The sequence below is a fragment of the Borostomias antarcticus genome (assembly GCF_949987555.1).
Source record: "Borostomias antarcticus genome assembly, chromosome: 28".
Classification (NCBI taxonomy): Eukaryota; Metazoa; Chordata; class Actinopteri; order Stomiiformes; family Stomiidae; genus Borostomias; species Borostomias antarcticus.
In genome coordinates, this window is record NC_140261.1 from 1,507,861 (window position 1) to 1,530,951 (window position 23,091).

A 23,091-nucleotide genomic window follows, 5' to 3' on the forward strand; every position below is an offset into this window, starting at 1 on the left:
AGAACCTTAAGGTTCTTTAGTAGGAGACGGGAACAGAACCTAAAGGTTCTTTAGTAGGAGACAGGGGAACAGAACCTTAAGGTTCTTTTGTAGGAGACAGGGGAACAGAACCTTAAGGTTCTTTAGTAGGAGACAGGGGAACAGAACCTAAAGGTTCTTTAGTAGGAGACAGGGGAACAGAACCTAAAGGTTCTTTAGTAGGAGACAGGGGAACAGAACCTTAAGGTTCTTTAGTAGGAGACAGGGGAACAGAACCTTAAGGTTCTTTAGTAGGAGACAGGGGAACAGAACCTAAAGGTTCTTTAGTAGGAGACAGGGGAACAGAACCTTAAGGTTCTTTAGTAGGAGACAGGGGAACAGAACCTTAAGGTTCTTTAGTAGGAGACAGGGGAACAGAACCTAAAGGTTCTTTAGTAGGAGACAGGGGAACAGAACCTAAAGGTTCTTTAGTAGGAGACAAGGGAACAGAACCTAAAGGTTCTTTAGTAGGAGACAGGGGAACAGAACCTTAAGGTTCTTTAGTAGGAGACAGGGGAACAGAACCTAAAGGTTCTTTAGTAGGAGACAGGGGAACAGAACCTTAAGGTTCTTTAGTAGTAGACAGGGGAAAAGAACATTAAGGTTCTTTAGTAGGAGACAGGGGAACAGAACCTTAAGGTTCTTTAGTAGGAGACAGGGGAACAGAATCCGTGGAGGAGACAGAGACACCCCTGTCTGCGGGTGACGCCTCTCGGGTCGGTTGTGAAAAAGGTTTGAGACCAAAAAAAAAAAACTTGTACCAAAATGGCGACGAAGATATGCCTGTCCACTGGAAAACAATAGAAATATCAAAGAGGGGGCACAGTTGGATTAATGTGTGCCGTCGTAACTTGCTTTTTTCTTGTGCAATTACCCAGGACCACAGTCGGTTAGTATATATTTCCACATGGACTACTTAAAAAGAAGTCATTTTGAAAGTCTGTGTTTCATGCTTTGTTACAGAGAGCTAGCTAGCTAGGCTAACGCACCACACATCCGTAGCAGTCCGCTGTGTTTAGCTCGCTAGCGGGGTTCAGGCAGACCGGGGATCAGCTGTTAGCTCGCATCACATCACAGCAACGTTTGCGCTTTTAAAGTTGGGTTAACATGTAGGCGTTCTCTTTGTAGTTATTGACACGTTGTTGTTGTTGTTGTTGTTACACGGAAGGATAAACAATCTAAACCTGGTCTGCTCGTGCCAAGTTAGCTAGCCCAGTAGTGGGGCTCGAGCTTCACGTTAACAGCCCATAGGAACCAACCGTCACTCGTTCTGTTAGCTTAGCATGCTAGCTTGGGTTAGCCGATGCTAGCTCGCAAGCTAACTTTCACCATGAGATTGATGTGTTGCTCGTAGCATTAGCATAGCATTTCTAGCTAGCTACGTAAAAAGTTGGTTAAGTCGCTAGAAGTTATTTGTTTATAATTTGTTGTGGGAGTTGCTATCATTCACAGTTGAAATGTTTATTGAAACGGAATATAGTTATTAACTATATTAATATTGTTATTAATAGTTAGTAACCCAGTTGGGTGTAGTGAAGCTACCGTTAGCCGTTAGCCTAGCCGTTAGCCTAGCCTAGCCGCGAGCTACTTGTGTGAAAGTTCTGGAGCTTTGTTGCTTCGCGAGCTCCCAACTTTTTATCAGACTAGAGGAATGTAGCATAAACTAGCTAAATTAGCTGTTTTGCTCTTGAAATTACGTGTCATTGTTTCACTAGCAAGCATACCAACTTGTACCCTTCTCATTATCCGTGGTATTTGAATTATATCTGTTGTTTTTTAGGACATAATGACGAATACGGGGTGAATGAGAGAGATTTTTCTACTGACAGCTAGTCAACCCCTGACTGAGCTGGTTCTGTTCAGGATGCAAAACCTACACTTCACCATCTCCTATAACCTGGATGGTTGAATGAAAAACTTTGACTTGTCCCTTTTTACGTGCGTAAAAGTGTGTTTTTGTGAGTATAGATCCCCCCATTAGCAAGACAAAGGTCCACTATGGCAGCACACCATTCTTTGTAAACGTCTAGGGGGTGTAGTAGACGCCCACTCTGAAAAAGGAGCAAATTCAGCATTTTATCCGGACTACCCAAACCCCCAGAGTTATAACAACCCCCTGCCCAAACCCCAGAGTTATAACAACCCCCTGCCCAAACCCCAGAGTTATAACAACCCGTCTTTATTGATCTGCCCAAACCCCAGAGTTATAACAACCCCCTGCCCAAACCCCAGAGTTATAACAACCCCCTGCCCAAACCCCAGAGTTATAACAACCCGTCTTTATTGATCTGCCCAAACCCCAGAGTCCTAACAACCCGTCTTTATTGATCTGCCCAAACCCCAGAGTTATAACAACCCGTCTTTATTGATCTGCCCAAACCCCAGAGTTATAACAACCCGTCTTTATTGATCTGCCCAAACCCCAGAGTTATAACAACCCGTCTTTATTGCTGATGGCGGATTTTGTTGTGCCGCGCCACAGCGCGGTGATGGAGCGTCTGCGCAGGCGCATCGAGCTCTTCCGCAGCCACCACAACAGCTGCGAGGCCCGGCACCAGGGCACGGCGCTGGAGAGGCTGGAGCTGGAGAGGCAGCACACCTTCGCACTGCACCAGCGATGCCTGCAGACCAAGGCCAAGCGGTCGAGTAAGCACAGGCAGACACAGCCTAACCCCGAGCAGAGAGGGCCAGGAGGCACGGGGGGCGGCAGCGCGGACGCGGGGGATGGAGGTGCGCCCGGCGAGCAGAGCCGGAACAGCACGCTGATTGCGGTGAGTTACCACTTCTGTAATTGATTGATTGATTGATTTTTATTTATCAGGGACAGGGACAAGGTACAGTAGACATTTACCCTATAGAATAGGGAGAGATGCACTGTACAAGGTTATAGCTAGACAGCTAATTTCCACCCGCCCGGCGAGCAGAGCAGGAACAGCACTTTGATTGCGGTGAGTTACCACTTCTGGAGTTTAAAGGTACCCAATGTAGTTTTTGACTACTGGTATGCGCTCTAGAGCAAATTTGAGAAGGTGGTCCCCGAAAATCGCGTACTACGTCATTGCGTCAATACGTGGGAGCACATAATAGTGTCGTTTCACACATCTTTGTTGTTTTCAAAACATTAGCTGAATATCATTTTGTGAAGAAATTACAAGGTAGGAACGACATTCAAGTGATTCGACATGTTTATTAGACTACATGGAACCATATAATCGAGGAATTTCGAAAATAAACAGAACGGATTGTTTTGATTCACGTTTCGTTGGGTACCTTTAAGTGGGGGGGGGGTGTGTGTGGAAAAACACAAGAGAACTGCGCGTAAACACCGTAGTTATAACAGTGTTGTTATTCAAAGTGAATGCAGACCTTTAAGCAGAGAAACCGATGCAGTGGGTGATGCAGTGATTGATACGGAAGAGTTGTAGCCAGTAACATGCGTGCTGGGCGGCTGCTGTCACATGATCTCAATGTTGTCGTGGTGTGTACTAGACGCATGTTGGCATGCTCCGGCCCACAACAGTCCAGCAGCCGAGATTAAACTGCATAGCCCCTTATAGTGCCCAGCGTTATTGCATGTCAGGAAAGAATGTACTTATACAACAAGCATGAACTTTAAGTAATGGAAGTCTGATCAAGTAGGCATCTTTGTCTCACATTGTTAAGCAAAATCTGTCTTCTCTGTCGGCTCTTCGTTGGGGCTTTGTCATGTCATTGTCCTTCACTGGCATGTTCTTAAACTTATCTTAATTTATATTCCTGAATTATGAGGGCTGATGGCACAGCCGACGTTGGATATTTGAGTTTTCAATATAGCAGAGTTACAACTTCAGGCCTGACTGACTCACCCACAAGTCTCAAGAAGTGTGACTCAAAAACTGTACTCTAAAACATCAGACTTAAAATCATAGTTTTAGGCAGTGCAGAGGAGATTGACAAATTTGTTCTTCATGCAGTTTCTCACACTTTTGGACATGGTGGTACACTCTTTCAACAACAATAATTGTCTTTGTCCCACCTTTGAGCAACACAGGGTAATAAGGACATTGTCTCTGCAGCCAAAAGATGACTCAGGAGTATTGGTGGCTCACCCCACCCCCAACCCGCTGCTCTCTGACTCATCCTTGCCCTTTCCGGATGATGCCACAATGCCACAGCTTAGCTGTTTATTGGTGTGTGTGTGTGTGTGTGTGTGTGTGTGTGTGTGTGTGTGTGTGTGTGTGTGTGTGTGTGTGTGTGTGTGTGTGTGTGTTTAGACGGATATGTATGCCTGTGTGTGATTCAGATTTTTATTTTGTCATATGTATAGTACGGTGAAATGTTACTGCCAGCTCCACCACGTGCTCAATCAACAGATAATTACAAATTGCGCAAAAACAATACAAATACAGACATGGATGTATTATTGACATGTTATAAATATAAATAATCCTGGTGTGGGCCGGTATACTGCCATCTGTCATATACACTAGTATACACATATGGTGACGCTATATACACTAGGTATGCTGACCCTATCTACACTAGATATAGTGACCCTATCTACACTAGATATAGTGACCCTATATACACTAGATATAGTGACCCTATATACACTAGTGACCCTATATACACTAGATATAGTGACCCTATATACACTAGATATAGTGACCCTATATACACTAGATATAGTGACCCTATCTACACTAGATATAGTGACCCTATATACACTAGATATAGTGACCCTATATACACTAGATATAGTGACCCTATATACACTAGGTATGCTGACCCTATCTACACTAGATATAGTGACCCTATCTACACTAGATATAGTGACCCTATATACACTAGATATAGTGACCCTATATACACTAGTGACCCTATATACACTAGATATAGTGACCCTATCTACACTAGATATAGTGACCCTATATACACTAGATATAGTGACCCTATATACACTAGATATAGTGACCCTATCTACACTAGATATAGTGACCCTATATACACTAGATATAGTGACCCTATATACACTAGATATAGTGACCCTATATACACTAGGTATGCTGACCCTATCTACACTAGATATAGTGACCCTATCTACACTAGATATAGTGACCCTATATACACTAGATATAGTGACCCTATATACACTAGATATAGTGACCCTATATACACTAGTGACCCTATATACACTAGTGACCCTATATACACTAGTGTCATTCAGGGGCCGGGTGGCCTGGGGGAAGCAGCGTTCTCTGCGGGGTGCGCTGACTCCCCTGTCCGTAGCAGAGAGAAGTGAGACCCAGAAGCCTAATGAGACTATTGAACATGTGTATTGAGTCTGAATCCACCCAGTGTGTTCCGTCATCAGTGTAAGATGCCTGTAATAGCGTCCAGGTCAGAGCACGCATGCCAGTGCTAGCTAACGAAACAAGCCTAGCTGTCAGTCACTGCCCTGTTAGCGGCGCCGTCGTCCCCCCGGCCCCGACCCGGGCGAGGTTAAAGCCTCTAACGTGGCCCTGGAGGCCAGCGGCACGGCGACCCCACTCCCCGCTCCAAAACTGCACTTCTCAGAGAGGGGGGGAGGCCTGTTGCAGCGATGCCGGGAGGGTGTGGGGGGTTGGGGGTCGGGCTTCAAAGGGGCGAGCCGACGTCTTTTGCCGGGCCCCGGGAAGGAATTCGGCACGCTCCCCGCTCCCCTCCACGGCTCCGGTGCTGGCTCTTTTGTTGTGCCCCCCCCCCCCCCCCCCTCCCCTCTATACACATGGTAATTAGTTTCATGTGGCTTCGGGTCTGTGGTGGTGGTGGCGCTGGTTGCTAAGAGGAGAGGGCGGGGGGGGGGGGGGAAGGGCCGAGGTGTGGGGAGAGTGAGGGTGGGGGGGGGGGAGAAGGGCCGAGGGGTGGGGAGAGTGAGGGGCGGGGGGGGGGGGGGGGAAGGGCCGAGGGGTGGGGAGAGTGAGGGTGGGGGGGGGGGAGAAGGGCCGAGGGGTGGGGAGAGTGAGGGGCGGGGGCGGGGGGGGGGGGGGGAAGACAGAGACCAGTTTTTCAAGTTCATAAAGCGCCGGAGTGGAGAGTGAGTCACCACAGTTTGTATTCGCTCCCCCATGGGGGAGTAGAGAACTTAGTAAAAAACACCGCCTGATCAGAGGAGCACACCGTCCTCTCTAGAGTTCTGTCTCCCCCCCCGTCCCCTCTCTCTCTCCCCCCCGTCCCCTCTCTCTCTCCCCCCCGTCCCCTCTCTCAATCCACGCATGGATCGCCCCAGTGCGTCGTCCAAATGCCTTCACACAAGAATAGGACATGGCAGTATGGAGGTCCAAGTCTGGCCCTCACGGTCTAGCCACTGCTGAGCATAACTGGCCAGGGTGAAACTCTACAGGATCAGACGGCATTTTCATGGGGTTCTTTTGCACATTGTAGGTTTTAGACCTGTATTTTGAACTTTACTCAAGGTTTGAAGCATACTGAAGGTTTATATTTCTTTGAATATTTGCCTACAGCATTTCTTCTGGTAGCATGAAAAGGGTAGCCTAATAGTCGTGTGTGAACTTTGCCTCTCTGTCGTCGGAGGACTGACCCCCGGTGCAGAGTGCGTTTGATTTATCTCCACCTGCCCCTGCTGCCCACTTGTCTGTCTGAAGCCATGTTTCCATCCGCTTGTCAATCGAATTGTGTGAGGATCGCTAAAAATATGAATGCGAATAAAGCCGGTGAACGTGCGTTTCCATCTAGAGCTTTAAATCGGATAAAGCATTTATCACAAAAGACTTTTAGCGAACAAGAGAACATCCGATGGGATCGACAGTACAAACTTTTTGTTGATTTTCATGATTTTCGAATTTTACTGTTTCCATAAGGCATTTTTAATTCGATATAAATCTTAATTCGCATAAAACGTGTGGATGGAAACATGGCTTGAGACACGCAGCCAGTACAGTGATGAGAAGTTAACCGAAGCAAAGTCAAGGGCTGGCATTACCACCCTCTTAACTTTCTGTGTCCGATGAATCAGACAATTCAGTGACTGTTAAATCCCTCTAGTGTTCCCCCCTCTCTGGGTGGGTGTGAATATAGATTAGCCATAATATAATATCGGCCTTTAAACCTCTTTATGTAAGAGCGTTAGAGATTAATGAGCTCGCTTACGAATGAATCCTGTGTGCTCCCAGACAGCGATCACCAGTAAGCCCTGACTAATGTATAATCATGTTTCCTTGGGGTTGTTTTGCTTGCATCTTCATCAGCATGTGCTGTACAGTCTCATGCGTCCTCGTTTTGTTCGGCCTGTCGTAGCGAGGGTCCATTTAACGTGGTCATTCCTGTAGTTGCAGGAGACGGTGAAGAGGAAGCTGGAGAGCGCCGGCTCCCCGCTGGGCAGAGACCGGGTCAACGGTTTTGCCGACGGCTACCCGCCCCCCAAGAAGGCCTGCATGGACAACGGCACTTCCAACGGCTGCATCCCGCCACGCTCCCCCATGGACACCAAGCACGGCATCGGCGCCGACCCCCTCGTGGCGAACGGGACCCACGGGGGGGGCAGGGAGCCCGGCGCCCAGGAGCAGGACTTCCGGTTGAAGGAGATGAAGCAGGAGCCCATGGACGACATCTTGCCGTGCATGCTGCCGGCGGGCGGGGCCAACAACAGCCTGTTCCCCGACCTCAACTTCAACGAGCAGGAGTGGACGGAGCTGATGGAGGAGCTCAACCGCTCGGTGGCCTACGAGGACATCCAGGACATTCTCAACGACGGCTTCGAGGACCGCAAGGACACGCCCGAGCTGGCGTCCGGCCTCGGCCCCGGCGGCGGAGGAGGAGGAGCCACGCAGGTGAACTCCGTGGCGGCGGCGTCCCAGGGCCTCCTCCCTCCGGACCTGGCCAACGTCAAGACGGAGTTCTCCCCTGCGTCCGCCACCTTCGAGCAAGACCCCCGCACCGCCTCGCCGCACGTCAGGCCCACGTCCTCGGGGCCCCCGGCGCACCCCACCAACTCCCCCGCCGCCGCCTCCACGGCCTCCTCCCCGGCCCTGCCCCAGCAGCCCCAGCCTCTCAACCAGCAGCCACCCCCGGCCTCCAGGCAGCTCCCGCCCCAGAACCACCTCCTCCCGCCGGGGCCCGTCTCCAAGGACCTGTCCCCCGCCCAGCAGCTCCAGCAGCTGGCCGCCCAGCAGCAGAGGGCCCAGCAGATGCAGAACCAGCTGCAGCAGCAGCAGCAGGCCCAGAAGCAGCAGCAGGCCCAGAAGCAGCAGGCCCAGAAACAGCAGGCCGTGAAATTCCACCCCGCTGGATCTCACGCTCACCCGCCGTCTTGGCCCCCGGCGGCCAACCCGTCCCAAAGTCCCCTGGGGGGCGCCTACGGACTCGAGAAGCCCACCAGCCCCTCTCTCTACCCCCAGGACTTCCCCAGCAACCCCAAGCAGCTGATGATGCAGGGCCAGCCCAACAAGGGCTCCCCGAAGGCCGGGGCCGTCGGCTACCTGCAGCCCCCCGGGGGTCACCCCGGCATGCTGGGCCACCCGGCCCCGGGGGCTCCCCTCAGCCACCCCGGGTCGGCCGGGGGTCAAGCTCCCTCCTCCATGCTGAGCTACAACAACACCAAGCCCCTGTCCCACTACGAGGCCGCGGCACAAGGGCCTCCCCGGGGGCCCGCCAACGCCCAGAACAAGGCGGCCCTGCTGTCTCTCATAAGGCAGCAGCAGCAGATGAAGCAGAAGGCCGCCGGCCTGCCCTTCCGCCCTCACCTGCCCCACGCGCAGGTAAGAGCCTCAACACACCTTTCTTACAAATGGTAAATGAACTGCACTTATATAGCGCTTTTCCACCTTAGCGCTTTACAATGGCCTCTCATTCACCCATTCACACACATTCACACACCAATGGCGGTAGCTGCCATGCAAGGTGCTAACCTGCTCATTGGGAGCAATGTGGGGTTAGGTGTCTTGCTCAAGGACACTTCCACATGTGGACAGTCGGAGCTGGGATTCGAACCGCTGACCCTTCGATCACTGAACGACCCGCTCTACCAACTGAGCTACAGCCGCCCCAAAACAATTTGATGGAGAGATCACCTGAGATCACACGAGCAGACTTGCTTGGTTGCGTCTTGATAGAAGTTCCCAGGCTTGGAGACGCTGCAATCCACATAACGGGTTTGTTTACCAACCCATTACTACCCGTAGCTAACATTACCATGTTGACCAAAGACAATAGGAAGTAGATTGGCCACATTAGCGTTCCATTATTTGTTAACACAAATGATCATACAAAGAGTAGATTGTGGATTGCACTCACATTAGAGAAATAAGTAACGGTCTACTAAGGAAATAGGTTAAGTGAAACTAATAACGTGAGCTTTCTCTTAACTTTCTCTTTGGTCAGTGACACTTATTGAGTAGGGCTGGGTTTAAAAAATTGATTCATCGATTCTGAATCAAATGATTCAGAATCGATTCATGAATCCCAAAATCGATCTTTTATTTAATGAATGAATTAATAAATGAAGGAATGAATAGTTCATTAGTTCATTCAATGATTCATTCATTCATTCATTTTTGGAAATCAGTATCGATACCCAGCCCTAGTATTGATGTGTTGCATAACTTGGCAGTCATGTAATTAAGGTTACAGCTAAAAAAGAGGTTTTAGTAACACTAACCGAATCGATATTGAATCGAATCGAATCAAATTGAATCGTGATAATCGATTCTGAATCTTGTGAATCGGAATCGAATCGATTCTTGAAATTCGACTCGATACCCAGCCCTATCTTTGGTCAGTGACACTTATTGAGTTATATTCCCCCCACACCACGAAGAAGATTGCTCAATGACAAATGCCAATTTATTTGATTCACAAAAATATCCTGTCCTCTCAAAATGTCTCAGTCAAGGTGATCCTCCAAGCCTCACATCATATCACACTGCTTCATCGGGACTGTGACATGTCCAAGGTCCTTTCCCCGTTTTCTCCCAAAGTCAGCAAATAGTTTGAAGATGAGGCTTGCAGGACATTCCAGGGCCATGTTGTGTCCACACAATGAGCTGGAGAAATGTTCTCAGTTTGAAAGAGGGCCGCCAAATAAAGGGCCTCTTCATAGTATACAAAGTAGTTAAAAACAAGACTATGATGCACATATTTCACCATGTCGTCTAGACGGTTTGTGACTTTGTCAACAATACCACATTGATTGCGTGAAGATGGCCTACACCAACAGTGACCAGAAGGTTTTAAGGTACTCTACTAGTACTCAATTTAGAGGCAGGCCAAAAAGTTTTTATTACTCAATGAAGATCTTTTGTTTTGTGTCTGTTTGTGGATCATCTATTGAGAGTTTTTTTGTCTCCACCAGTCTGGCTCGGGTCCCACAATTGGAGGGGATTGTGTGTGTGTGTGTGTATGTGTGTGTGTGTGTGTGTGTGTGTGTGTGTGTGTGTGTGTGTGTGTGTGTGTGTGTGTGTGTGTGTGTGTGTGTGTGTGTGTGTGTGTGTGTGTGTGTGTGTGTGTGTGTGTGCGCGCGTGTGTGTGTGCATGCGCGCGTGTGTGTGTGTGTGTCTGGGTCAAGCAGCTGGTTGCTAAGAAGCTGGCGTACAGGCTCACGGGGGGGTTGCGAGGAGGAGGGGAAGAGTCACGACAAAGCAGCCTTTCATGCATCCCTCTCTCTCTCTCTCTCCCTCCCCTCGCCTCTCTCTCCCTCCCCCCTCTCTCTCTCTCCCTCCCCTCTCCTCTCCCTGGCTCGCCCCTCTCTCTCTCTCTCCCTCCCCTCTCCTCTCCCTGGCTCGCCCGTCCTCCTCACCAGTGTATTTTGGGAGCAGCCTCCCCCCTTCTCTCTCTCTCTACTCTCCATTTAAATATAGCTGCTAACCCACTTGGGTTTTGTCGTCTCTCGCGAGATGGACTGTCCATTCCTTTCTTTCTCCCCCTCCCCCCCCCCTCTCTCCTCATTCAACCCCTCTCTCTCTCCGTCTGCTCTACCCCTTTTTCCCCCTCCCTCTCTCCCTCTCTCCTCCCTGACTCAACTCTTTTCTGTGGCATGGTCGGACCCAAAATATCCCAGAGGCAGATCTAGAGTCCTGAAGCCAACTTTCCAGCAAGTCAGTCAAGTGAAATATCTGTTGAGGCCACATTGAAACGCATGTAATACTCAGCCTTAACCAAAGTGTGGGTAGTGTAGTTCTTTGCTCTAAGGAAGCTGTGTTGACGACTGACTGTTGAGGCAATAGATGGGTTTAAGCATATCCACGCTACTCAGGGATCAATCGCCAACTCTGTTTTTCCACAGCTTCAAATCAAATCAATCAACACACTTGCTTGACTGGGCCCAACGTCCTAAGATTTAGTCCCAATTTTGCCTAATTATCAGCCCTGCGCCCTCTGGTGGACACATTTGGAACAACAGCAACATGACATTCCTCTCTCTCTCTCTCTCTCTCTCTCTCTCTCTCTCCTCTCTCACTCTCTCACACTCTCTCTCACTCTCTCTCTCCTCTCTCTCTCTCTCTCTCTCTCTCTCTGTCTCTTCTCTCTCTCTCTCTCTCTCTCTCTCTGTCTCTTCTCTCTCTCTGTCTCTTCTCTCTCTCTCTCTCTCTCTCCAGCAGGACCAGAACGCCTACCCAGCCGCCCCGCACGGCCCGGGCCCCGGAAACGCCATGGCGCCCCAGCCCGGGGGGAACGCCATGGCGACTAACCACGGCAACGCAGCCTACCTGAGCAACTCCGCAGCAGTGGCGGCCGCACTGAAACAACAACAACAACAACAGCAGATGCAGCTGATGGAGCAGCAGAAACAGTACCTGCTGGGCCAGAGACAGCAGCAGATGATGGTTGAACAGGTGAGAGGTCAGAGTTGAAGGTTCGTAGGAGTTGCGTAACTTCGCCACGACTATGCCTAAGTCGTCTGAACCTACGTGGTGTCGACCTGCGTCAGCAGAGCTTTAGCCAGACCTGTCTCCGGTTTTACACATGCCCACTAGAGGGAGCCATTTGGTTTTCCTCCTGCTCCAAAGCTGCACAGCAATGTGTACCTAGTGTCCGTCTCTAAAGCTGCCATTTTTTCCTTTTTATGTTGTTTACCTGGGTAAATGGACTGCACTTGTATAGCGCTTTTCCACCTTAGCGGCACTCAAAGCGCTTTACAATGACCTCACATTCACCCATTCACACACCCATTCACACACCAATGGCGGTAGCTGCCATGCAAGGTGCTAACCTGCTCATTGGGAGCAATTTGGGGTTAGGTGTCTTGCTCAAGGACACTTCGACATGTGGACAGTCGGAGCTGGGATTCGAACCGCTGACCCTTCGATCATTGAACGACCCGCTCTACCAACTGAGCTACAGCCAGCCGGGTGACGTGTGAAGTGTATTTGTGTGAAAACTAATAACTGTGTGTGTGTGTTGTTGTTGTCTCCCCCCCCAGGAGAAGCAGCGGCAGCAGCAGGAACAGCAGCTCCAGAGGCACCTGACCCGGCCCCCCCCCCAGTACCAGGACCAGCAGAACCCGTCTGCCAACCAGAACCCCTTCCAGCAGCAACAGGTCTCCCAGTTCCCTGGTACGACCCCCACTCTCTACCCCTCCTTCACACACACTACCCCTCCTCCACACACACCACCCCTCTACACGCATCTGTACCCCCTACCAAGCTGTGGGAACACGTTTCACAATTCGAATATAATTAAAACTGTAAAAAACATCATTATAATTGAATAATGTTTTCAAACAAGTGCGAAGATGAATCCCGTTTCTTTGTCGCGTAACCTAGGTCTCTTTGTTCCGGTGACAGCTGGCCTTCATTTCTTCTGCTGACTTGTTTTCACCATAGACATGATTTACACACACACACACACACACACACACACACACACACACACAGACTCTTCTCATGATCCGCTCACACGCGTGCTGTGCCGCCACCCCACACTTCCCTTCCAACGGAGGGGGGTCACATTTGTGGACTGTGGCCCGAGGCTGTATGTGGAAGTTTGGTGGTGTTGTAAGGTTTTGTTTTAGCGATGTTGCTCACACTGGCATCTCTTTGTTGACATGTAAATAAACATCGCCTCAATGTAAATGATACTCGCAGTATGACTCATTTGAATGGCAAACTAGTTATTTGAATGGACTGACTGAACGAACGTACGTTAGTCCCACCAGTTCCTTCTGTTGTATCTTTCCCCCCATGACAGTCCTGTCGTTATCAGGTGTTTTTTCCGAGGTAGTTTTGATAAACCTGGTGTATAAAACGTTCTGTGTATTTTATGCTACACAGCGGTTTACGTAGAAACGCAAGGACTTGCATACAAAAAGCTATATTCAAAAAACTTGGTATACCCTACACACACATGCTTCCAATCATTAAACTAAACCTAAAATTGTGCATGAGGAAATGAAATGAGCATGGTGATCGACCCCTGTTAACACTTTATGGCTACAATTAGCCATAAAGCAACAGCAGGTGGATAGATGCTAGGCAAACTCCCGTGCTACATCTGCTGTCTGATTGCATAGAGATTACAGAAGTTAGTCAGATCACGAGGTGTGATCCTGTCGTCTGAGCCCAGTGACAGGACTGACCCGGGAAGGAAAGCTTGTGTGTGCTCTGCTCCACATGCGTGCAATAGCCTTCACAGCCATTTGAAACTCAGTGACTTGGCCTCTCTGCCTGCTTTTAAACCTCTGAGCTGATATGATGATATTCTGTAGGTTGATGCATGTCAGCGTTTATAGGTATTGTAATTTGTACATTCCGGAAACCTTCTATGCATTTAATGTTTCTGTGCTAGTGTTGGGTTCTAATGTTTCTAGTGTTGGGTTCTAATGTTACTAGTGTTGGGTTCTAATGTTACTAGTGTTCCATTATACATACATGTAGTTCTCCTTTACTAGTGTTCCATTATACATACATGTAGTTCTCCTTTTGATTTCCCCACATAAACATATCTACAAGGACATGTAGATAGATACACAACAAACTTTGCTTTTGCAGTTGTCTCAGTCAATTTTCATAAATGCCAACCTTCGGCCCCTGGTGACGTAACATCTTTTCTTTCTTCTTCCTACAGGCTCCTCTCAGCCAATGGGCAATGTGGGCTCTCTGGGTGGCCCCGCCCCCGGAACCCAGCGCATGTTTCCTCAGACGCAAAGCATGATGGGTATGAACATGGGCCAGGGTGGCGGCCCCGCCCCTGGCGCCGCCCCCCCTGCGGCCAGCCAGGCTGACATGAGTTTACCCGCCTGTGGGGGTGGCATGGACGTCCAACAGGTCCTGTACAGCAATATGAACATGCACCCCAGCCACCCCTCCCAACAGAACTCAATGCAGAGGCAGGCTGTGGGTAGCATGGGCGCCCCCTATAGGCAAAACATGCTAGCGCAACAGCAGCAGCACCTCAAAAACCAGCCCAACGCTGCGTTGTTGAAACAGCAGCAGCTGGCCAGGCTGCCTGGTTCCTTGGCTAGCTCCATGGGTGCGAGTCTGCCCGGCGCCATGTCCGGGGCCATGCAGAGTGTCCAGGGTCAAGCCTGGCAGCAGCAGCACGCGGGCCTCCAGCAGCAGCAAGCCATGGGCGCCCAGGCCCCCTCCAGCAACGGCGGTCTGCCGGCCAACGCCTTCGCCAACCCCAATGCCTTCCACATGCAGCAGCAGCAGAACCGGATGCCCAAGATGCCGCCGGCCGGCGCCGCCTTCGGGCCCAATGCCAACGGCCGCGCCATGGGCGGCATGAACCCCGCGCAGCAAATGATGCAGTCGGGCATAGCCGCCCAGCAGAGGACCGTACCCAACCCTCAAACCCTGGGCCAAACCTTAGGACAAGCGTTACCCAACCAACAGCAGCAACAAACTCAGCAGCAGCAAGCGGCACAGAGCCAGGGGGTTCTCCCTGACCTCGGGGCGTTTGGGCAGGCGCAGGCCGGCCAGGTGGGCAACCGCCAGGGGCTTCAGTGTAACCAAGGTTACCAAGTGAACCGGACACAACAACAACAACAGCAGCAGTTGCCGTTTGGCTACAACACCGGATCGGGTGCCAGCGGTCTGCCGAGCTTCCCCGGCGAAAGTGACCTGGTGGACTCTCTGTTGAAAGGCCAGAGCACACAAGAGTGGATGGACGATCTGGACGAGCTGTTAGCCAGCCATCACTGACCGACCTCTGCTGCCTTCTCCTGAAACCGCCTGCTCGTTGGAAAACTCGACTTTGAGTGAAAGAAAGAAGGGATGCATCTCAACAGTATGAACAAGCCGGCTCTCCTTGTGTCTTTCGAGCGCTGACTTTAAGTGTCAGCGATGAAGCGAGTGTGTGAGTTCTCGAGCTGATAGCCAATGAATTGCTGTAACAGCCACCTGGGTCGTGAATGGAAGCGTTGATGGCGAATGATGCCTCATCACTGTACCGGCTTGGCTGAGAGACGTTTCATTCTCAGTATTGTGAGTGTGTATATACGAAGTGTGTATAATGAGTGGAGAATGAATGGATGGATGGTGCACAGGAATACAAGCCTGTGGGATTGTTATGGATATTTCCCCGGACTGGAAGACATAGAGAAAACCCTACTACTACTACTAGTACTACTACTACTACTACTACTAAGTTACTGCTACTACTATTATTATTACTACTGAACCTGTGGCTCAGTACTAAACCACTGAATCCTGCACACAAATACACACACACACACTCTCTCTCTCTCTACCGAAGCTTACCAAACACACACTCCCTAAGCTCACCAAACAAATACAACAACCGTATTAGGGTTGCTAGTTTGGTTTCAGAGACACAGACACACACACACATGCATCCCCCTCCCCCCAACCTCCTCTTTGACATGCTTTGTTTGGACTTGCGGCCTTAAATGCAAATGATGAATCCTCTAACACATTCCCCTTGTGTATATTAATGACCGGTGACACAGTGGAGTCCTTGTCCATGGTCAGTTCTCATCATGTACCCTCTCATCTCATACTACCGCGAGCCGAGGGCCCCGGGGCCATCTTAGTTCGGTCCCCCACCAGGCTGTCTGTAAGGTACACTCGTCAGATGTCATGTTATGCAGTATGGTGATCATATATGCAGCATAGATGCCATTTTGTCAAAACACAGAAGTTACCAACCGAACAGAAATTCCCTGTAAAATTGGAAGCTAATACTGTCTGGTGACAGATGCATGCTGGGAAGTTGGTGCCCGTATAAGACATCTGAGACGCCGCGTCTTTCCGTGGGTACTATCTGTTTACCGTTCTGTTCTTCATGGTTGGGAAATGACCCAATGGAGGCAAGTTACACAAATGTTACAAGTTAACCATCTATTTTTATACGTTTCTAAAATGCCCTCCCTAGTTCAAACTACACTGACCAGGTGATGCGATTAAATGGTTGTCAAATGTAGTTCCAAGAAACATTGTACCTTTTTTTGGTTTCACATCCTTTTTCAGCATTAATTTTGATTTCAAAATATCATTTCAAAGAGATAGTTTGTGGTGTGCTCACTTTTGCCTTCAAACACATTGCTGCCAATCCTTTGCCGTTCTGTTGAGCGTAGGCTAACCCCCGACTCTGGACCTAGGAATTTACATGTCGTTTGCCCCCGCTTGTCAGGGGGCACTGTAAATTTATATAAATATATTTTTTGTATGTATGCATTTCCTATTGTTCTGCAGAAAAGAGATCTTATTTTTATATATGGCAGCGAATTTTTGTAAGTATTTTATACTTTTTATTATGGTTCTCTGTAAAACAAGAGTATTATGTAAATATAGTTCTCTAGAAATTGTCTCTTGTGTGATCACTCTGTGCGTGTGTGTGCGTGCGTGTGTGGGCTATTTTCTGGATGCAGGGGATGCAGTGTTTCAGGAATCAAAGATAAAGCAAACAGCTTCTAATGATTTTATTACACTGTAGAGACCATGACTCTATAGCAAGTTTAATTCTCACAGAATGTCCCTTTACGCTCTGCCCACCAATCAACAGCAGCCAGTAACACCCAAGTATGAGACCATCAGGCCAGACGAGCACGAGCGCGCCCTAAATACGTTGTCCCCCACCAAGTTGTCATTAAAACATTATAAAACGATTACTTTGATTAAATCCTCGGAGCAGTGTTTCCATCTGTAGAGTCAAATAAGATGTTTATTTTGGCTATTTAATTACCCTGTCAAATGGAAAGGAATGGGAATTTTACACAGGCAGGCAAATTAAAGACAAAAGTTCAATAAAATCTAAAAATGTTCGTAAAGTCATGTCAAACTGCCTCTGAACACACAGCTCACTGACTTCTCTCCCCCCGAGGAGCAGCAGAGAAACAGCCTCTCGGATATGAACACAAGTGTGCGTTGAGATTTCTGCTTGTTCACTGAGGGGCACAAAAAGTTAGAAAACCACTGTTCTAGACAATTGACGCCCCTAGCTGATTATTACGCTGGTTAATGTGTCAAATGTTTTGGGTCTACGGAAGAGCATTAGGGACAACAGCAGAGGTTTTTATTTTTTATTTTTTTAATTTTTTTTATTTTTTACTTCTGAGTTTAAAGTAAGAAATAACGTAAGAAAAAAAGTAAGAAATAACTTCTGAGAAAAAAGTCAGAATTTCTGAGATTAAAGTCAGAATTTCTGAGAAAAAAACTCGGAATTTCTGAGAAAAAAAAGTCAGAAATAACTTCTGAGAAAAATGTCAGAATTTTTTTTCTCAGAAATTCCGAGTTTTTTTCTCAGAAATTCTGACTTTAATCTCAGAAATTCTGACTTTTTTCTCAGAAGTTATTTCTTACTTTTTTTTTCTCAGAAATTCTGACTTTTTTTCTCAGAAATTCTGACTTTAATCTCAGAAATTCTGACTTTAATCTCAGAAGTCATTTCTGTCTTTTTTCTCAGAAATTCAGACTTTAAACTCAGAAATTCTGACTTTAAACTCAGAAGCTTAAAAAAGTAATAAACTCAGTTGTTGGCCCTAATGCTCTTCTGTATGGTCACTGCCGGGATAACAGGAAGTAGACTGATGCGCATGTGAGTAGCAGAGGCAGGTTGCGTCGTAGCACCTCAACAGAGAAGGCGCAGTCTGACCAGAGATGCTGGAGCAGGTGGTGTGTCTGGCAGCAGTGTCGGTCCTGGGAGTGTTAGAGCAAAGTAAGCTGTCCGTTACCGTCTCTTGATTTATTTACTATTTTCCAGGGAGCAGAGGTTACTAATTCCATTAGGCTGGCTGGTTTTGAACGTAGAGTTGAGTGATTATAACAGGTTGTGTGTCCTAGGTTACTTCTCTCTCCAGGTGATCTGATCATAACAGGTTGTGTGTCCCAGGTTACTTCTCTCTCCAGGTGATCTGGTTATAACAGGTTGTGTGTCCTAGGTTACTTCTCTCTCCAGGTGATCTGATCATAACAGGTTGTGTGTCCTAGGTTACTTCTCTCTCCAGGTGATCTGATGATAACAGGTTGTGTGTCCTAGGTTACTTCTCTCTCCAGGTGATCTGATTATAACAGGTTGTGTGTCCTAGGTTACTTCTCTCTCCAGGTGATCTGATTATAACAGGTTGTGTGTCCTAGGTTACTTCTCTCTCCAGGTGATCTGATTATAACAGGTTGTGTGTCCTAGGTTACTTCTCTCTCCAGGTGATCTGGTTATAACAGGTTGTGTGTGTCCTAGGTTACTTCTCTCTCCAGGTGATCTGATTATAACAGGTTATGTGTCCTAGGTTACTTCTCTCTCCAGGTGATCTGGTTATAACAGGTCGTGTGTCCTAGGTTACTTCTCTCTCCAGGTGATCTGGTTATAACAGGTTGTGTGTGTCCAAGGTTACTTCTCTCTCCAGGTGATCTGATTATAACAGGTTGTGTGTGTCCTAGGTTACTTCTCTCTCCAGGTGATCTGGTTATAACAGGTCGTGTGTGTCCTAGGTTACTTCTCTCTCCAGGTGATCTGATTATAACAGGTTGTGTGTGTCCTAGGTTACTTCTCTCTCCAGGTGATCTGATTATAACAGGTTGTGTGTCCTAGGTTACTTCTCTCTCCAGGTGATCTGATTATAACAGGTTGTGTGTCCTAGGTTACTTCTCTCTCTCCAGGTGATCTGGTTATAACAGGTTGTGTGTCCTAGGTTACTTCTCTCTCCAGGTGATCTGATTATAACAGGTCGTGTGTCCTAGGTTACTTCTCTCTCCAGGTGATCTGGTTATAACAGGTCGTGTGTCCTAGGTTACTTCTCTCTCCAGGTGATCTATGCCAGACGCAGGTACGCGGTCTCCCCCCCCTGCACCTCCGGCCCCCCGGGGTTTGACAGGGTCTACAGAGCTCAGTAAGTTCGCTAGAATGAATGTACCTTTGTACAGAAGAACATCATTTGACAGATGTATAAGTCTTTTATCTAGGATCATTTTGCTGTCAAATCACTCGCCTTTTTAACTCTTCGCACCTAGCCTATAGCCTATATGCAATTTTATATTATATTATATATGCTATTTTATTTTATATTATATTTATTCATTGTGGAGTTAAAATGGAAACACTTTTTTGGATAAATGTCCACGGTCGTTGTAAACATGTTTGCTTGTTAGGCTGTAACGTTGTGCTGTTTATTTCTAGGGCAAACTGCGCTGAATACTTCCCTATCTTCATCACGTCGTTGTGGATGTCAGGACTCTTCTTCAGTCAAGGTAGATACGCTTAGAGGTGCTGGGTCAGCAAAAAAACACATTTGCTTTATTTTCAATCATAGTAATAAAAAGTCGATACTGATATTTGGTTTGTTTAGGCTTGTCTTCGCTATGCGGGCTTCTCTACCTGTATGGACGCTACCTGTACTTCACAGGCTATGCGGAGTCGGCCGACGGACGGTAGGGGGCGCTCATTCAATAGTGTCATGTCTTTGGTGTCAGTATTTGCCTTCTGGGGAATAGGCTCTGTGCACCAGCTCCACTACTTCCTGAAAGTCACTTGGCTTCTTTATTTCCTGTCCAATATGATTGGATTAAGTGATTAATCAGGCGTGCGCTGGGTCTGCCGCACACCTGATTAATCACTTAATCCAATCATATAGGACAGGAAATAAAGATGCCAAGTGACTTTCAGGAAGTAGTGGAGCTGGTGCACAGGGCCTATTCATTCACATCGCTCTGCAGCAAAGGACCTTGTTGACATATTGGATATAATGTGGAATAAGCATTCTAAAATAACGTTGTTGTTGCTCAAAAAGTAGGGTTCCTGTCTGGGCATTTCCCTAGATTAAAGACCATAGCCTATTTCTGAGAAATGTCCCCCCCCCCCCCCTCTCTCTCTCTCTCCCCCAGACTGGCGCCTCTATATTTCAGCTCCAAGGTTCTCTGGGTTCTGATCGGCCTCTCCTCCCTGGGCGTGCTGTGTTCCCTGTGTCGGTTCTACCTGGGTTTGGATCTGACCCTGCTGACCAGCGCAGCTCTGGGTTTAGCAGTGGAGGGGAGGGGGGCATGAGAGGGGGGAGTCTGCAGGGTGAGACCAGCCGGGCCAGGGAGGAGTCTGCAGGGTGAGACCAGCGTGGCCAGGGGGGAGTCTGCAGGGTGAGACCAGACTCAAGGTCGAGGGGTTTGGGTAATTCGGGGTGGGGGACACGGAGAGGCAGGACACTGAATGTTGTTTCTGAATACCTTTTTATTTCTACTCTGGTGAACTGTATAGGCTACCGTTTACCTTTTCAGGCGTTCATTTTCAACACTAGGTGGCAGTATAGTATAATATACCCGTTACAAAGCACCTAACATCTCACCATCCGGGGATCAATGAATGTATCAGAGCTTATCTTTGGGATAAACTATTTAGGAAAATAAGAGCTTTTTACCCAGCAGATACGATAATATAAGACTGTTTTATACAATAAGTGTGATGATATGCTGTACTAGATGAATATTAGATTGTCTAGGACATAATTGAAAGTTCAATAAATAGTTTTGATAATTGTTTTGATAACGAGAGCAAGGTCTCCTGAGTTTTTTCATGTGAACAGCCAGAGTTAACATCCAAGTACAGGTCACTAGACACGCACATATGGGACACTTCTGCGTTAGTGCTGAAATACCTCAGCTTTACCCACTTGTCATGTGGGGAAAATCCGATAGTTTTGGGGCAGGAAGATAACCTCAAAGCAGAACATCTGGCAGCATTAAAGAGATAATTGGAGCTTGGGGTTCAATTTAAGATGAAAGGAAGGATACAATGTTTATACCACATCTGGATAGTCCTCTTAGTTTTAGTAGCTAGCTCACAAACACGTACTAGTGTGCCGTGGAATGGTTTCGATATGGAATTAGAACAATATGGAATCATGGTTTCCAATGTCATTGTCCATTATATGACAATGGAATTAAACAGTTCCGTTCTATTGCCATGGTAGTATAGTAAAGTTCCATACCATAACAGAGAAGCAGAATGAAGTAAGGGGTGAGTGAGTTTATGTATACGTGTGTCAGAGTTGCATCGGCCTATAACCTACCTGTCAGTGTGGATAGCAGCACACCAGTAATTAGTTTTATTTAAAGCCAGCTTATCCTCTAAACACAACAAAAGAAAAAAGCCCTCGTTAATGGAAAATGTACCGTTTACTCAACCTGGTTCAACCATTCTGACCATCTGAGGTCACACGGGCGACACAAACCATCAGAGCGCATCGAGCCTCTCTGAGATGTCCCTGTTGAGAGATGTGTGTGAGAAAATCCCAGCTTTCTTATCGGATACGTGGAACCCCAAACCCAGCCCCGTCCGCCTCAACGCCTCCCTCTCCTCGCTCTACGTCCTCGACTACAGCTCTCGATGCTCCGAGCTTGGGCCCGACGTGGCGCCCCCCACCCTCACCTTAGGGGGCCACACTTTTACCTTCCGGGGGAGCCAGTGGGTCCTCCGGAACGGACCCCAGGGACAAAGCCCCAAGGCTGGGGAGAGGAGAAGGATCGACCGCCTCAAGAAGAGGAACCGGGCACTTCTGGAGGAGAACCGAGCCCTGAAGCTCCGCATGGAGGTTCTGATGGACATGGCCACCGACGCCACGGCCCAGCTGCAGGAGCTGAATGTCGGGACCCAGATCAAACACCAGGGACAGCGCTGTCAGACGCCTCCCAAAGATACACACGTCGGCTTCCAGGAGAGACCCGGTAAAAGGAAGTCAAAGAGGAAGTGATGTCAGTGGGAGGCGGCTACTGGAACGTAAGGAGGCTTTAGGCCAGGAGGGTACGAATAAACAGCCTCATCAGTCTCCTCTGTTTCACTAGACTTTATAGGTAGGCCTTGTAGATGACATTTGAGTGACTGCTTTTGTGTGCCTTTTGACTGATCCTACATACTGGTCCTTTCCACACAGGCATGCATGGTTGTGTGTGTGTGTGTGTGTGTGTGTGTGCTTGTGTTGGTGACTCCACCATTGCGGATAGGAAATGTGGTGCCCACATTTTGTGGTTACTCCATAACTGATGCCACATTAGCTCTTATTTTCTCTCTGAACTCTGGGTAAAGGGGATCCCTCTGCCAGTGCACTTCCTGTCTGAGAATTTACCACACCAAGTGGTCCACAGCTGGCTGACGCACACACACACACACACACACACATGTCCCTTGTATTTCAGAATGAATATTTTCACTGTACTTACTTGCTATGCATTATTCATTTGAATCTCCTTTCCTTTGCTGTGTACAATACACTGATGGCATGGACTTGTTTTTGAGGGTCAGTAGTTCATAGAAAAGGGCATTTAGTTAATTTTCTGAATCTTTCCTTTGAACAACATCTGCATGTACAGTATGAGGTTAGAGAACGGAGCGCGAGAGGAAGTGTTTACATCTTGTGCCAGAGAGAAAATCTGATACTGTTCTCGTTGTCTTATAGGAAATATATGTCCTATGAAGCTCTCTGAACAATTCATCATAAAATCATGAAGGGGTCCCTCTCAATAGATCTTGAAATGTGATCCAGAGGAGATGGAACTCAAGGCTGACCCACAAATATTCCCTTTAGAAGGATTTTGGACAGAAGGGGTCATAAGACACGACAATTCCCAATTATATCTACACCAATCGTATCGTATTGTCCTTTGTCAGTTTGATTCATTTAGGAGGTGCAAACAATGACCTTTTTTTCTTCTTAAATCTGGA

General features: G+C 48.0%; 2 protein-coding genes across 2 annotated transcripts; both read left to right on the forward strand.

Annotated features, from left to right (window-relative positions):
* The first annotated feature begins 843 nt into the window (after positions 1-843).
* Positions 844-15,221, forward strand: maml1 (mastermind-like transcriptional coactivator 1). Its single transcript, XM_084459453.1, has 6 exons — positions 844-907; positions 2,445-2,789; positions 7,326-8,753; positions 11,589-11,825; positions 12,413-12,545; positions 14,056-15,221. Exons 2-6 carry the CDS (start codon positions 2,472-2,474, stop codon positions 15,132-15,134), a joined length of 3,195 nt encoding a protein of 1,064 aa, XP_084315579.1. The 5' UTR covers positions 844-907; positions 2,445-2,471; the 3' UTR covers positions 15,135-15,221.
* Positions 15,222-18,050: 2,829 nt separating this feature from the next.
* Positions 18,051-20,427, forward strand: ltc4s (leukotriene C4 synthase; the record flags this gene model as incomplete). The annotated part of the gene is made up of 5 exons (XM_084459545.1): positions 18,051-18,108; positions 19,177-19,276; positions 19,564-19,634; positions 19,733-19,814; positions 20,268-20,427. The coding sequence occupies 5 exons, from the start codon at positions 18,051-18,053 to the stop codon at positions 20,425-20,427; spliced, it is 471 nt and encodes a 156-aa protein (XP_084315671.1).
* Between the last annotated feature and the right edge of the window lie 2,664 nt (positions 20,428-23,091).